We start from the raw sequence: 17797 nt of genomic DNA, 5'->3' as shown, positions 1-17797 counted from the left end.
TCATAGGTGGAAGAGTGGTAAGGGTGGGCAATGGGGGTCAAGTGACTTGCCCAGGGTCACACAGCTGGGAAGTGGCTGAGGCCGGGTTTGAACCTAGGACCTCCTGTCTCTAGGCCAGACTCTCACTCCACTGAGCTACCCAGCTACCCCTAAGATCTCCTTTTAAAATGTTTTTTGTTAGCATTTTTTAAAAAGCCAAGTTTTTATTTTCTGTATTCCAAATACTTTTAAATCTTTCTTGAAGATGTGTAGATATGGGATGAGTTTTCAAAACAATTTTGAAAACCTTTAAAATTGTATCAGTTTATTTAGTTTTGCCCTCCTTTTTTCCCTAACTTTATATTTTCTTTTAAAATTTCAAAGATTTTATTTTCATACAGCAGACACATTGGTAAATACTCAGAATAAAGTAGTTTATCATTCATTAGCAGAAAAGAGAGGTGTTTCCAAGATAGCACTGAAGCCAGCTTGAATCAGTGTGTTACATTTTCATTGTGAACATTTATACCTCAGAAATCTGCAAACAATGAGTCGGGTCTTTATTTATTGTTCAGTGGTCTAGAGTCTAGACCTAAGAAACTGATTGAGAAAATGTTACCGTTGTATATTAGATGTATGTGTCATGCACATTCCCCACCCCTCCTACTAGAGAAGCCAATTATTAAAATATTAACTTGCACAAAACTGAGTGTATTCTTTAACTTAGAAATTATGATGTTAATACTGACTTTTGCATTTGGCTATAATTTTAAAATTAAGAAGACCTGGATTCAAGTTCTATTACTGACACCTACCTGGCATTTTTTTTACTGTGGGAAAGCCATTTAATCTCTTAATGCTCTCTGTAGATTTCTCAACTCTTAAAGTCAAGAGAAGGCACCAACCTATATTACTGGAAGGAATTTCCTTCTCACCAGGAATTTCAAAATCCAAGTAAAATCACAGGTCCAGTTTCTGTCCCTTTTGTGACCATATTTGGTTTTTGTATTTGTTATGTGTAGTGTTCATTTGACCTGTCATCTTCACTAATATTCCATTATACTTTTCATCATAGTTTAGATAATCCATTTCCCAATTATTGGATGCCAAGTTTGTTTATACCTTTTTTAAAAATCTCAAATCATGTTCCCATGAATATTTTTTACTTCTCTCTCTCTCTCTCTCTCTCTCTCTCTCTCTCTCTCTTTTTTTCTCTTTCTGTTGGTAATATCTTTGGGATGTAGGCCTTTGAGATGTAGTAAAAGCTTTGGGTCAAAAGATATGAAAAATTTAGTAATTTTTTGGTCATTTTCTTTATTCTTTCACCTTGTATGCGCTCAAAAGATTAACTTGTTTTAAATATACATATGATGGATTTCATTTCAAGAGATAGTGCAATGATATATTGTCTTAAAAAATAGAACAATAAAGGATGGTAAAAATGGTTAGAAATAACAAATGCATAAGGAAAATGTCCAAAATGTTGAGGAACTAAAGAAATAGATGGCATAATAAGGCTAGGAAACAAAGAAAAGACAGGCACCTGAGGAAAAGACGATTTTAAAAGCTCCTTGAAGAATGACCAATATTGGCTAGCATATAATTGGGTGGTACCCTTATCTCTCAGACATGGTAGAGCCCAGAAAAATGGAAAAGAAGCAAAGTGATTTGAAAGAAATAAATGCCTGAGCTGGTGGTAAGTTGAGATATTTTCTAGGCAACCAAGTATCTCATGGTATAGAGTTGGTGATTAAAATGTAATCAATGTATATCAGTAAAATTAATGTAACAACAGTTTTTAAAAGAGGAACTTCTTCCCTGTAATTTATTCACTCCCACAAGAAAAGGAAACATTTTATAAAATTGCTATTGCTTTGATTTATCAGATTTTCCAATGATTTCTTTTTGACCTTTTGGGTGAGATGAAACTCTGGGTATCCAGTGAATTGATAGTAGTTTGGAGGTTCCAAGCTAGAATTAGGTAGAACATGATAAGAGTTCTTACTGAACCCATTACACAAAATTGATTGGCCAAAGTATCCTTGATAAACTACCATAGGCAATTTGGTGGCACAGTGGTTAGAATGCCAAACCTGAAATCAGGAAGACCTGAGTTCAAATGTGGCCTCAGACACTTATTAGCTGTGTAACACCATTAGCCTCAGTTTCATCATCTGTAAAATGAGCTAGGGAAGGAATAGCAAATCACTCCAGTATTTTTGCCAAGAAAACCGAAATGGGGTCACAAATAATTGGCACAAATGAAACAACTAAGAAACAACAACACAAACTGTTAAACTTGTTCTTGAGAGATTTTGGTCTAGTCAAAATGAAAGAAGTCTACTTCAAGGAAGGCAGCTTAAACTAATCACATTAATCGAGTTGGGTGCCATCCGGTTTGCAGTAGCTCAAATACACTAAATTATACAGCCTTCCATTAAGCAGAAAAAATACACCATATTGGCATGTATTGGAACAACTCTTTCCATTTCATAGAATTTACTTCTTGTGACCTTTAGCCAGATTGAGTGTAAAAGCACAATGCTAAGTACCTAGTATGTACTTAATAAATACTTATTAATTGGTTGATTCAAAGTCTTTAGTTTCTATTTTTTCTTTTATATTTTTCAATGTGCACCTATCTTCTTTATGGAAATTTTAAATCTATAACCATTTAATTTTATGACAGTGCATATGTGCGCAATTAAATAACCATGGAAATTGGCTAAAAAGCCTGGGAAATTTTTGTAATTTTATTAAGTCCTACTTTTGTAAAGAGACCAGTGCCTGAACATCACTGGAACAAGTTAATAGATTATATGCAATAGCAATATATTGCTTTTTTATTGCTATTTCAGAAGCAGCAGATTCATGTATAGTTATTACTAGCTACAATATCTCCTCTTTTTTTTTATCAAAAGAGTTTCATGCTATTGAATCATTACTCCAATATTTATCATTCTTATTGAAAATCACTAGACCTAAATCTATTGGTTTCTCCCTAGATTGAAAACATTTGAACTTAGAAAGCACAGTATTTCCTAAGACATTTGTAAGTATTCATTGTGGATATTAAAATTACAATCAGTCTGTGTGTAGTGTGAGGAGTGATTAAAAAAAAAATCTTTAAACATATGGTAAGCGGGTGACCAATGCTATCCAGGTTTGAAGATGCTGAATGTTCATATAACTGGTATTTGAAATTTTGATGTGTATTGCATTCGTTACTGAATATCAAGAATACATTTTTTTGCTCATACAGAGGGAGTTTAAAATGGGGTCTTTTGTAGAAGCATACGGTCTGTTTAGAATGATATAACAGATGCTGAATGTTCACATATCAAACAAAATGCCAGCTTTCTGTAGAAAAGAGGTGTCAAAAAGTTTCTTTGTACCTTTAACGCATGTGATTATGTAGTACAAAATGCAGAGTTTGTAAAATTTCTTGAATATACAGGCAAAAAAATGAATAATTCAAAACAACTCATAAGTTCTACATTCTATTGTACCTTTTATAACGCAGGCAGAAGATAGCATTGTGCTCCCAGTAGAGCTGAATTTGCACAAGTTACACCTCTGAAAATGCCAGATGGTCTATGGTCTACTTTTGAGAGCTGTCACATATGTAAAGATTTGAAAAAAGAAAGACAGCTGAATGAGAGCAGTGGATCATTAAAGGGAGAGTGAGGGTCCCTAGGCATCACTTGTGTTTTAAGAAGCATTGTGTCGTTTCCCATATTACCTTTTTTTTTTTTCCTTTTTAAAGCCATATACAACCTTTATACAACATGGTAAAAAATTCCCGTTTTAGACCAAATGATTGTGGCTTAATTTTCTGTCAGGTACTTTTTTCTTTTTGCTAGAAAGCAGTCATGTTTCCTAATTCATTTCAAGTGCAATTTAACCATGAGATTCAATTCTCCCCTGTGAAAAATTATCAATAAAGTAAATTTAAATGGAGATAGCTAACACATTTTGGGGGTTTATCCAGTTTTGATTTGACCCACTTGCCTTGTGTGACTCTGGCAAAATCATTCAGCCAAAAAGTTGTGTTTTAATGTTAAAATGCTAGAATGAAGCATTTTTAGTACTTAGGGATCAGGCATTAGTAATAAAAACTGCAACAAAATCATAATAAATTGAATATAAAACAAGAAAGAATTAAGACAGGGTCGTTTTTTTTTGAGGTTGCCCATTCTAAGACTCACCAATAGAAATATATGCTACTTTAAAGTTATAAATATGCCTTAAGGCATTTTAGATGATTTTGAATATGTAAGTATGATTAAAGGTATTTTTATTATATTTTGTTTTCTTGGGTGGTTTTGAAGATATAACTATGGTTCAGGGTATTATATTATGGTGACCCGACAAATTAAACCAGTTTAGGTAACTGGGGAAAGGTCAGATCTGTCTGTTTTAGGAACTTGATTTTTAGCTATAGAATTTTCTTGTGGTGTTCTTGCTTTTATTGATTGACATTATTTATCTGCTACTTAGGAATTCATGTTTAATTTTGTCTGTAGCATATGTCAAGAAATTTTTAGGAACTTGGCCATCATCTTGGAAGTGGACAGTGAACTTTCTTAACAGATTTCTCTTCAAATTATATAAATTGTTCTTACTGGTGAAAACTGGGACCAAAATATTCTACTTGCTTTGAGATCAAATGAGAAGGGTACTAGACTGGGTTTAACTATCTCTAGCATTTTTTTTCAATACTTATGCATTCCTAGTTTTAAGTTCAGTAGTAATCATAGAAGCTTGTCATTCTAGTTGATACAAGAGGTTATGTGAGCAGCAAATTAATCACCAAATCAAAGGACAGCATACTCATAGGAAACATATCTCCTTCCAAAGAAGCCTTGATTGTGCTTCATGGCTTTGAGAGGGCATGTATAATTGTTAGAAGAACAAGTAATTTTTTTTAAAAGCATGTTATATATCAGGACAAAAATAAAGAGTTATAATACTTTTATACTACTAATGTTGTATAGTATTGCTAAAGTGAGTAGAAAGTTGTTTTTGTTTTTGTTTTTGTAATTAAATTCCTTGCTTTACAATCGATGTTTTTTGGTGCTAAGAAAATGGTCTGAAAAAACTTCTGAGGATCATCTTTTATTTGCCAAAAGAAAAAAAAATGTGAAGCATGAATCCCTTTGAAATTTACACTTTACAAGTAAATTTTTTTTTGTGTAAAGCATTTATATTCCTGGATCACTTAGAATATATACAATAACTGAAGCAAATGATGATGTTATAGAATTATTCCTTCACCTAAAATTAGGTCATCCCTGTCAGCCTGGCTATTTATTACATTTCAGGCCACCCCTCACTAAGGTCATATTTTGTTGCCTTATTGTGTTCTCAAAGGTCACTCAGGTTTATTGAAGGCTATTTCATCTATAGTGTAAGCTCCCACAGATTTTATCAAACTGGAAAGCCTTTAAGTGTTATCTAGTGTTAAAAGTTCATGTCTATTTTCTATGATTCAACCTTGATTAAGTTCAGCAAAGTTCATTGCCAAGTTGGTTGCAAGGTGATTAATTTTTGACTACAGTAAACTCTTAAAACTACTTATCCTGGGGGGAGCTGGGTGGCTCAGTGCATTGAGAGCCAGGCCTTCAGATGGGAGGTCTTAGGTTCAAATCTGGCCTCAGACACTTCCTAGCTGTGTGAACCTGAGCAAGTCACTTAACCCCCATTGCATAGCCCTTATCACTCTTCTGTCTTGGAGCCAATACACAGTAAGGGTTAAAAAAAAAAAAAAACCCTACTTATCCTTTGGCTTACTGACAGATTGTAATCTGCATTGGTGGAAAGAATATTTACATCAATGGACTCACAAATGCTCTTGAGCTATGTTGGTGAACCCATGGCACGTGTGTCAGAGTAGACTGCTCCCTTCCCCATCTCCAAGAGCACCTGAGGACATTTCTCACATCACTCATCTCTCTGCTTTTTCTCCCTCTCCTATCTGGAATAAGGTGGGAATTGGGGCTCACATGTGTCATGAAGATTGCAGTTTGGGCACTCAGTCTCTAAAAGGTTCACCATCACTGCTCTAGAGGAATTGAATTGACCTGGCCATTCTATACCAAATAATATTATTTTATTAATTTTGTTCTGAATTACTATGTTATTGGATTTCATAGTATACCGCTTTTAAAAAAAAGAAAATTTCTACATTTTCAGTTTAGCAAACATTTTTAAACATCTACCAAGAATAGAACAATGTGCTAGATAGGAAGGAAGATATAAAACTTATGTAAAGTATGATCCCTGATCTAATGAAGCCTGTAGTACAAGAATGATCAATTTTCCAAATTTTAAAGAACATGAAATACTTTATACATTCTAGGGAAATCCTAGGATCATATAGTTACAACTAGAAGGGACCTTATGGATGACTTAGTCATTGAACCCCCTTAGTTTACTGATGAGAAAATTGAGGGTTAAGTAATTTACACATCAAAATATAATGTAATGTATAATATTTGTTATATACATTATATTTAGGTATACTTAGATAACATAATAACACAGTAATAACAAGCGGGATTTAAACTAGAGTTCTCTCACTCCAGATTCATTTATCACACGCTCTCCAACTAAATTCAATTCTATCAGAATTTATTAAATCTATACGATGTGCTAGACTGTGGGGATAAAAAGTAAAAAAAATATATAACACTTGTCTTCAAGGAGTTTACATTTAGCTGTCTTATAAATGGTTATTAGCATGGAAATAGAGAATTTAAAGAGGGAAAATATTTGTAAGATAATCTCTTTCATTCCTCAGATCCAGAACATAATTCTTCCCCAGTCATATATTTTAAAATAATGTACCCTACTTTTAAGGTCAAGATTATTTCTTACATGATTAATCTTGAAATATTGTTCTTAGTTGAATACTTCCTATGATAAAATATTTATAAAATATTATAAAATAGGACTTTTAATTATTTCAACTATGCCTATTTTTGTCCTGAGTGCCATATTTGCTAACCCTACCAATCAACCAGGTAAAAAATATTTATTGAGTTCCTACTTTTCAAATATGTCTTTGTGGATTTTGCCAATCCTTTTAAATAATTTCTGTCCTCTACCATTTGAAAGATAAATGCTTGAGCTGGGCGTGGTGGCGCTTCTTTGTAGTCCTAGCTACTCTGGAGGCTGAGGCTGGAAGATCACTTGAGCCCAGGAGTTCTGGGCTGCTGTGTGCTATGCCGATTGGGTGTCCGCACTAAGTTTGGCATTAATATGGTGACCCCCTGGGAACGGAGGACCACCAGGTTGCCTAAGGAGGGGTGAACCGGCTCAGGTCGGAAAGATAAATGCTTGAAAACTTTCTTAATACTAGATTTCTACCACGTTAAAACTTTCTTTTTTTCTTCATTTTAGCACAACCTCAACGCTTGCCTGAGCCCCAAACTTCAGCCCAGGAGCAAAGTGAGGAAGAAACGGGGAAGATAAAGAATGGTCATACAAATCTGAGAAATGGAAATGGAATCCACAATGGGGTTAGACATGTATCTATAGATAACAGAAAACTTTCTGGACCCGTTTCACAAAAAATGCATAAAAAACTTCAGTCCAGCTTGTCTGTGAGCAGCGATATGAGCAAGAAGAGCAAAGTCAGTGCTGTGTTTTCTCAAAAACCAGGCTCATCACCTGAAGGTAAGTGAAGTCTGATGATTTTTTTTTTGGATACTAATTCCACTTCATTTCTGCTGATAGTAACACAATCAGTTAAACATAACCAAAACCATCATGGAATTCTAGCAGGAAAGAAACTGGCTGGGTTATTCATTTTTCTCCTAAAATAAATTTCAGAAGTTAATGTTAAAGCCAAACCAAGTGTTCTGATTTTCCTGCCCATGTTCTATTTTTTTTTTTTTATATTTCAGAGAATAATAGAAATTAGTAGAAAACAAAAAATAACTTAGGAAAGTATTAAGTAGTTTAATAACTGGTTTCTTTAAACAGGAACAAAAACCCTTATCTTCTGCCTTAGTATTATTTCTAAGACAGAAGAGTGGCAGGGGCTAGGCAACTGGGATTAAATAATAAGGGTTTGATAGCTGGGAAGCACCTGAAACCAGACTTGAACCCAGATTATTGGGAATCCAGTTGTGGTTCTCTATCCACTGTGTTACCTACCTGCCTTGACAATTGACTCCTTACTCTTAAACTTTCCAGTTCTCTAGAGGCAATTTTTAGAGAGATCATTAACTCCACAGGGTATTCCAAAAGTCTTAGCATAGTTTTAGGCTATTAAAGCTTAAAACTGCAGTAAAACTTTTAATACATTCTGTATTAATGACCCTCATTACCCTTACTGTCCCTCTCATTAGTACACAGACACTACTGTATTCAACATACACAGACATGCATGTGTGTGTGCATATGGGCATACATACACACACAAACATATATTATTTAAATGGAATATATAAGGAAATGGACCTGTGATTTCATCCATACAGGAACGTATCCCTTCCCTTTACTGAAGTAGTATCTTCTCTGCAACTTATACTCCTAGATAATTAGCTAGAAAACTGGGGACTTAAATGATTTCACAGGGTAGTATGGCCAGTATGTATCAGATTCAGGATTTGACCTCTAGTCTTCTTGGTTTTGAAACTGGTTCTCTTTTCACTACACCAAATTGTAGCTCTGTATATTTTTATACTCACTACAAAATAAGCTCTAAATCTCACTATGTAAAGACCCAAGATTTGTAAGTGGACATTATAAGGATTAAATTTTGATGATTTGGTTAAAAGATGAAGATTATAAAATATGAAGATTAGAAATAATAGTGGTGGTTGCCAATTCAAAGTATTTTTTGCTCAAAGTTGAAATGACTTTAATAGCTTTTATTTACAAAAGAGGTGGAAAGAGTGAAAGCAGAGAAATACAAAAGGGTAGAGAAGACATTAGCCTATCTAATTAAATATTACTCTGGTGCTCAACTCAACCAGGACTCCTTGACGTTCAATAGAAATTAAACTCTCTCCAGAAGACAAGAAGGGAAAGTATAATAATAAACAGAGCCAGTAACCAATGAATGTTAGAAGGGAGAGAGAGAGTATTTATTAATATCAATATAGGGAGTGGGTAAAGGGGTGAAGGGCAGAGTGATTTTGGGGTGCCCTCTTCTCTATTTCTATGGGGTCTGTCACTCGGGTGGGAACCTTTAGGGTTCCCACTCTTAAGCATTTCCCCATCATCTCTTCTCCTTTAGTTTCTATTTCTATTTCCTATTTCTATCCTTTTCTATAATTACAAGTCAAACTGGAAAGGGTCTCTCAGCAAGGTTGGGTAATGGGAAAAGGAGCCTAAGAGATAGCTCCCAAAATGGAATCCAAACACTTAGCTAACTCGATGATTGAAGTCTTGCTGGGTGAGATGAGATGGAATCTTTGAACAGGGAATCAGGGTTTCAATGTCCAAAGAAACATCCTCAGGAAGCCCTCGGGACTGGATCCAAGCCGAGATGTCCACCTCCCAAAGACCTCTCCTCTCCCTCCTCCTGAGCATTGCCCAGAATTCCTCTGGTCTCCACTGTCACCAACTGTCACCAACTGTCAACCACTCCTTCTCTGGCTCCTTTTGTCCCATCCCCCTTGTACAAATTCCATCCTTACAAAAGCCAGCTATCCACTCATCCAGGTTCCTTCTAAAAGGCAGGTCAAGACAATGACTCGAGCTGAAGGTGATTCTTGAGGCTGACTTTCTTCCTTGAGCAGACCTTCTTCTTGAAGCTGATTTCCCTCTTGAAGTCCAACTCCTTCTTGGAGTGGACTTCCTTCCCTAGCCTTAGAAATTCAGGGCCTTGTCTCTTCCCCTTTTCACAGGAGCCAATCACAATTTTCAAATTGTCTAGCACTGCCCATGGGGCAGTGTTTGTGGGAACCACTTCTCACCTTTTGGAGGGGTAAATACTTATCAAAAGGGTTCACAGATTCCTAGCTGATTGAGTTTCTGAGGGTGTGAATTCTCTAAGTGGTTTGTGAGCTCCTCTACCTAGTTCAAGTTTTTGTTAATTTAATCAAAAGGTAGACAAAGGAGATTTAATCCCCTCTTCACAATCTAGTGAGGTTCTAAGTAGGGATACTTAAGTTATTGTTAACCAAAGTTAGCTCCCACTAGGCAAAGAGAATATGGGATTCCCTTTTACAAGTGTAAACTCAAAGAGAATAAAGAATTCCCTTTTATGCAAGGAATCCTGCCAACTGTATCCATTTTAAGGACACAAGTTTGTTCTGCCCTGATTATGCCAATTATAAGGGGGCAAATCTGTTCTGCATTGATTATGCCAATATGTAGGGTAACATACTCTCTCCAGAATACTGACATACCAAATAAAGAGAGGCCCATACCAACTTAGATATTCATAGGTTTTTTATTGGGTTCGTTAGGGTATTTTAGGTTAATCTGGGTTATTTACTGTATTCTTATTCATAAGAGACCAGTTGTAGGTAGCAGCATAACAGAATAAAGAAGGCATAGTGCCAGGGATGGCCCAGGTCACATGCAAGTTTTCCCATGGGAGAGTTGGAGTTTCTTTTTCTGTTTACATTTACTGAAGGTAATTTATATTCTGTGTGGAGTCAGAGATTTCATTCTCATGTTGGCTACTACTATACACACTAGCTGTTGTCCACTAAAATATAACTGGTTCTGCCCACACAGATGCATTATAGTTTCCAAATCATCCTCTAATCTTTCATTTCTACTGTTATGGCTAGTTATTATCACCTGTTGAGTTCAGTTAATCTTCCGTAATTCCTGTTAATCTTTGCTAACTCTTCTTAATGCATGCTTACCCCAATTTTTTAGCAAGCCTAAAGTTCCTAGTTGAAAGTACAGGGGATAGGGGGCAGCTGGGTAGCTCAGTGGATTGAGAGTCAGGCCTAGATACGGGAGGTCCTAGGTTTAAATCTGGTCTCAGACACTTCCCAGCTGTGTGACCCTGGGCAAGTCACTTGACCCCCATTGCCTACCCTTACCACTCTTCCACCTAGGAACCAATACACAGAAGTTAAGGGTTAAAAAAAAGTACAGGGGATAAGTAGCTGGAGAAGGTGACTTAGGACATGATAACTATCTTCAAGTATTTAAAAATTACAATTAGATTGCTTTTGCTTGGCCTCAGAGAGCAGAACTCCAAGAAATGAGGGCATATTGGCAGAAAGGCATATTTAACCTGGATCTAAGGGAAATTTTAATAAGAGGTGGAATTGTCCAGTAATAGAAGGGACTACCACAAAAAATTTCCCATCACTAGAGGTCTTGAAATGGATGCTGTTTAATTACTTGTTGGAAATTATAGCGATTGGATGATGTTCTCAATGCATGCTAATTGTAGTAGATGGCTTCTTACATCCTTCCCAACTCTGAGATTCTATTCTACTGCAGTCTATAGATTTAACACTAGAGCTTAATTTAAAAATCCTTGATGAGTCATAAATAATATTAGATAACAGCCTCTTATTAGTGTAATCACTTTTGAAACATTTTTGTTTTACCTTTGAAAGTTATTTTTTTTTTTTTTTTGGATTGGGGACTCATGTAAATTACTACTCAAATATATCACTCTCTGAAATACCTTTGTCTTTTAAGCCTTCCTTTTCCTCTAGTGGTTGACACTTTTCAGTTTTGGATCTATATCAAATCACACTGGCTATCTACTCATTTCTTCTAACTTTCTTTTTCAACTTCTATTAAAATCTAAATAATTACTTCCTATGTGATGCCGGTGTAAAGCTGAGCACACTTCATTTGTCAGGATGGGTTTTACTCACAAATAGGAAATTGCGTTGAGAATTACCAGTAATGAATTGGAAGAAACTATATTACACTTTGCTTACCGGTGTTCTAAATTCAACTGAGTTAAAGTGTTAGGTTGATCAAATGATATGATAATAAGCTGTCTGCATAGTTCTAGGTCAGTGACATTACTTCCCAAACTAATTAGATTGGAAGGGACATGATTGGCACTTTAAAATGAGTTTGACATGTAAGATGTGTGGTCAACTCTGAAGCACAGGTAGGCTGTTAACTAAACTGACTCTCTGAGGGGTTGAGAATGCAATGCAATTTTATTTAGAAGACTGTAGCATCTAGGTGATCAAGTGAAATAATGCTATGTTAAAGAGAAGTACTATATATGTGTTATTTAAAACATCTATTATTTCGTTTTGTCTTTTTCCTCTTAATTTAGTATTTTTAAATCATTTTTCTTTAATTCATTTGCTTTTTATGATAGCTTAACAATCTATATTCTTTCTATATGAAAATGCAGACTACTTACAATTGCTAAAGTATTTTGAGTATTTATGGTACAGAATAAGGCTATAAATAGTCCTTTATAAAAGTTTGTTGATTGATTAAAGACATCAAGTAGATCTTATTAGAATAAAATGCAAATGAATACATTACATTTACAAAAGCAAAGAAAATTCTTCTCATATTTGGAGGAGATAAGTGCCCTCATTCTGTTCCTGACAGAGTGGTACCAGGGGGAATAATGAAAATGAGGAAACATTGCCCTTGATGGGTGGATTTCAACTAAGGCTAATCCATGATTTGATTCTTAGTTTAAAGCAATTTAGTTTTTGCCAGTTCTTTTGGTAACTCAACCTGCCATTTTTATAGGGTTTTTTTTTTTCCTCACTAGAGATGCTTAACCCTGAAGAGGCTAATACAACTGAATCCCAAACTCTATGGAAGGGAGATAGATATCTTTCCATTTCTCAGAAGGCCTTTTTTTTATATTGAGTGAAGAAGAATCAAGGCTAACGTATGAAGAAGGATCAAGGCTAACGTATAAATAGTGTCGATTACTACCATAGTCCAGCATTAATTTTACTCCAAAGACCTAGTAGCTAACATTTTACAAACTCTAAATCAATTTAACAAAAGTAAATTAGACTTTGTCAAAGCCAAGGATTTTAGAAGTATATAATTTAGACCATTTTCTATTCAAAAAAAAATTTTTTTTACACAATATTTCTGTGAGGGCCTGTGAAATGTCCATGGATAAACTGTATATATATGGTTACTATCCTGAGGAAAATTTCCATTTTGCAAATAACCAGTTTTGGAAGCACTTTGCTAAAATTGAAGAGCATGTATTTCACGCAGCAAGCATACCATTTAAAAAGATGACAATCTTCACAGTCCAAAATGATTGGTTTTTGAAAGATGGAGAAATTAATTTTCACTGTTAAATGTAATCTTAAAACATAAATATTCAAATTTTCTTTTTCAAATGGTAATGTGAAAATAAAATAGTATCAGAAGTAGGACCTTCTTTTTTTAAAAATGAGAAAAATGGACATCAAAGGAAAGCAATTCAGGACCTTAAGTCTCACTAGTTGCAAGAAAACTTAATATTATATATCATTTCAGTGTGAAATATAACTAGATTAAAAATAAAAACAGTGTTCACAATTTCTCTTCAATTAAATTTCCTCATTCTCTTCCCCCCCCTTTATAATCATACACATTCATTTAAAGTAGGTTAAATTATATGTGGTGATTTAGACAAAGAAGGCAGCTCTGATAAAGTATAAGGAACATGTAAGTTTGGTGTCAATAATCCTGGTTTTAAGTATCAGTTTTTCTATTTGCCTACTGTTTGATCTTGAGCAAATGCCTTCCCTGAGTCACTTTCTTCATCTGCAAAGTGGAAATAATAATGCTTTCATTGTTTTTATTAGGTTATTTTAATGATTGGATAAGGAATGTATTTCTATAATGTTCTTTCTAAATCATAAAGCATGAAAAAATGTCATGAACAACAATAATACCAATAATTTATTTAAAATTCTGTTGATTATCCTTTGCTTCTTGAGCACTCAACTGGATAAGATGCTCTGTTCTGGTTGGACAACATCTTATCCCTCATGGGAATTACACAACTTCAGATCCAAAACAATATGTTCACTTCTTTTGAGAGATACCAGTAAAACAGTGTCTTAGTAAAACAGAGTCTTAGAGATTCATATGGCAAATGATTGTTATCAATGGGAACCAGGGAAGGCTTCCTGGAAGAGATGACATTTGAGTTGAACTTTAAAAAGTAGTGAGTAACTCAGAAAGTAGAAACAGAATGTTCCAAGTATAAGAAAATATTTGAGTAAAGACTGAAGCAGGGGAAGTATTATGGGACTAGAGAGCAGTCACATTTGCCTAGGACTTCAGAAAGGGGGTATTCTGAACTAGGCAAAAGATAACTTAAGGATAGGTTGTAAAGGTAAGTGGCACTAGATTATGGAAGACCATGAATACCAGGCAAAGAAGTGTGAATTTTACTATGTAACCAACTGGGAGTCCCTGGAGAATACCAAGCAAAGAACCTACTTCCTGACTAGATTTTAGCCTAAAGAAGATCAGACATGAAATGAATTGTGTGAAAGGGAATGTGTGTGTGTGGGGGGGGGGGTGTGGGGGTGCATTTTGATGAATAACTATAAACTTAGGCAATTTTTAAAGAGAATTTTTGGATCAAATGTGGTGGTTCATGCCTTGCTAGTGGATCTCTTGAGTTTACTAGTTCTGAGACTGTGTCACTTGAGTATCTACATTAAGTTTGGCATTAATATGGTGACCCTACCCCTGGTTATCTAATGAGGTGCAACTTGACCAAGGCCCATTGATTTTACCTTCCTAACATCTCATGGGTACTTCTCCTTCTTTCCTTTGACATTGCTACCAACCTGATAGGAGCCCTCATCACCTTACACCTGGACAATTAAAATAGCTTGCTGGTAATTCTGTCTATCTCAAGTCCATTTCCATTCCAATTCATCCTCCATTCAATGGTCAGAGTGATCTTCCTTAAGTACAAAGTCTGACCTTGTCACCTCCACACTCTATAAATTTGCTGGCTTCTTTTCACCTCCAAGATCAACGATGCCATTTAGAACCCTTAATAATCTGCTCTCCTCCTTTTTTGTTTTCTGATATCCTATACTTATTATCTATGTACTTTATGACCCAGGGAAACTGGCCTCCTTGCTGTTTATTACACAATATTCTAATCTCCTCAGTGGGAATTTTTACTGGTCAACCTTCATGCCTTGAGTTATTTTCTTCCTTTTCAGTCTTTTAGCTTCTTTGGCTGGCCCTGGCTAAAATCTCATCTTCTACTGGAAGTTTTTCCTTAATTCTAGTGCCTTTCTTCTGAAAGTTCATGATGTTCAACTTATCCTGCACATAGCTTTGTTGTAGCTACTTGTTTGCTTGTTGTTTCCCCAATTAAACTGTGAGCTCCTTGGGAGCAAGGGTTGTCCCTAAGAGTTTATGCATCGGTAGTAAGCAGTAGAGCAGACTGATACTGTTAGTGTCACTCACATGCAAGAACAGTCTTAGATGATCTCTGTTTGATGTAGGACTTGGACAGTTTGCCAAATGGTGGTTCATTAACGTTTGGTTAGAAGGCATGAGTAATGCTCTCAAGAAGTTATGCACTAAGTATATTCATAGTCAGATAAACCCCAAATAGCTTAAATAAGACAGGTTTGAGATATTACTGTGTAAATCATTAAGATTTGTTATCATAGTTTATCATTCAATCAAGAAATATTTTTTGGGACTTCATCCTTTACAACTTAGAAAAATATTGTAATGATAAAGAATGACTTTGAACTTTCACACCTTGTAGGCTTTCACATTCTTCTCTTAAACTAGCACAATATTAAAAGAAATGAATGTCTTTAGCCATATTATAGCTTCATAAGTTCGTACTTTTAAAAGTTTGTTTTTCTTATGATTTTGCTCATTTATGAACTCATATTGGGACATTTATATTTTGGGGCTATTTTGAGACATATACATTCCCTTCTCTTTCTCCCAAATTAGCTTTCTCTGTAATATGCTTTGTAGGGACTCTTCTGCCCAATTCTCTGATGTATACTTAAGTTTTTTATCAAACTTTCAGTTTTAAAGTTGTGTGCTTTCTAAGGAAGGCAGTGTAATGGTGTCCAAAGAACTCTGGCTGAAGAGGCAATCTGCTAACATTTATTTACATAGCACTTTAAGATCTGCAAAAAGAATTGCTTAAATAAATATTATCTCATCCTCACAACAACCCTGGGAGGTAGGTGCTACTATTATTTTCATTGTATAGATAAGAGAATTGAGGCCGAGAGATCCCAAGGTCATAAGAACTAGTAAGTATCTTAGGGTACATTTGAACTCAAGTCTTGACTCCAAATCAGTCTCTCTGTCTACTAGGTACCACCTAGCTGCTTTAGAAGGCTAACTACTAAATCCAATCATGCCACTGGTTATCTTTGTGACTACCAGGGAAGTCCAGAAACCTCTGGAGGTTAATACCCTCATTTCAAAAAGCCTGGATTGATCTAGACAATCTATAAGAAATTCCTGTCTTTATATAGAGGGGAGGGGGCAGTTTTGGATTTGTAATTAGTTTAGGGAACTCTGGGTAAGAAAACTTGCCTTATCATCACCAACCTGCAACTGTTTTGCAAGCTGTAGTCCTAGAGAGTTTCCTGGAAGTACTTAGAGGTAAAATGACTTGTCTACAATAGCACAGCCTTGTTTGTGTGAGTATGAATTAAAGCCAGATCATATTGATTCAAAGGCTAGCTTCTATTCCACTTTTCCATTCTTATATCTCTTAAAAGTTTTTGTTTGATCATAGTTGATATTTTCAAAGGGCGTTATGGTTTATGAAGCACCTTGTAAGCATTATCTTATTTGATTCATATGACAACACTGTGAGGAGTTAGTGCAGGTATTAATGTCCTCATTTTACATATGGTAAAAGAAGAGGGTCCAAATTAAAGAAAGTGTCTTGCCCAGGATCATACAATTATCAGTGATGGCTAGAACCTGAAGCCATAGGTTTTGTGACTATAAAATTTTGCTAAGACTGTGGGGGAATAATATAACCTCATTCATAATCCAAATACATGTATTAATCTAAATTTAGTTTTAAAGCTTAAGTGGTCAATGGACCAAATAAACACTTTGACATATATTCATTCATTCATTCATTCATTAAGTGTTTATTAAATACTGGTGATAGAATGACAGAAATCAAAGGATTCCTTCCCTTAGGGAGCTTATATTTTGTTGGTAGGAGGACAACAACATGTATGTAAATAAGAAATACAAAAGCATTTTGTATTTTGTTTGTTTTAAGACTGAAAAGTCCATGATTATGTGAATTTGTTTTATGTTTCCACCAAAGTGCTAATCACTTTCATGCATATTTTGTAGTAATGTCTCTCACAGACATTTATTTCCCACAGAAATTATTGAGTTTTCTTTTAAAATTCTTAATGATTTCTTTGTCTTGTAAAGACAGATATATTTCATGAATTTACATTTTCAAAAAGCCTTTAATCAATTGTGCCTCCTGTTGAGATAGGTAAGCAGCATAAACCATTATATTCCAAAATGCTCTTTCCAATTTTCTTTAAAAACTACTACTAGAAAATAAATGCAAAACACACATTAAAAAGTGCTAATATTTTTGTTAAGTGTTTTTAATGGGATTGGTTGGGGATAGTTACCTATGTGGGGAAACATTGTATGATTTATTTAAAAGGTTATTAAATTATCATATTTCTCCTTGTTTTGTATAATTAAATATTTTCACACATACTTTACTTTTCTGATTGCATCACTCAGGTGGAGAGTTTTAAGACTAAATGTTTAAGATTCTTGACCTTTTAAGTAATTATAGCATAATAATCTAGTATTGTGTAATATTCAAATTGCTGAAGGTTTTCATTATAGTCAAAGGTGCTCTCCCTGCCAGATAGAATAGTGA

The 17797-nt window shown here is 34.9% G+C and overlaps 1 protein-coding gene across 1 annotated transcript in view; it reads left to right on the top strand.

The window, feature by feature from the left end:
• The window catches only part of MDFIC (MyoD family inhibitor domain containing), a 118723-nt gene that overhangs the window by 59869 nt on the left and 41057 nt on the right, over positions 1-17797 (top strand). The window contains exon 4 of the mRNA XM_044679098.1: positions 7384-7659. Coding sequence (XP_044535033.1) covers positions 7384-7659 — 276 coding nt within the window. The remainder of the gene's footprint in view (positions 1-7383; positions 7660-17797) is intronic.

The sequence above is a fragment of the Gracilinanus agilis genome, chromosome 5, assembly GCF_016433145.1.
Source record: "Gracilinanus agilis isolate LMUSP501 chromosome 5, AgileGrace, whole genome shotgun sequence".
Lineage (NCBI taxonomy): Eukaryota > Metazoa > Chordata > Mammalia > Didelphimorphia > Didelphidae > Gracilinanus > Gracilinanus agilis.
Note: the sequence above shows the minus strand (reverse complement) of the source record. Positions and strands in the feature narration are given on the sequence as shown.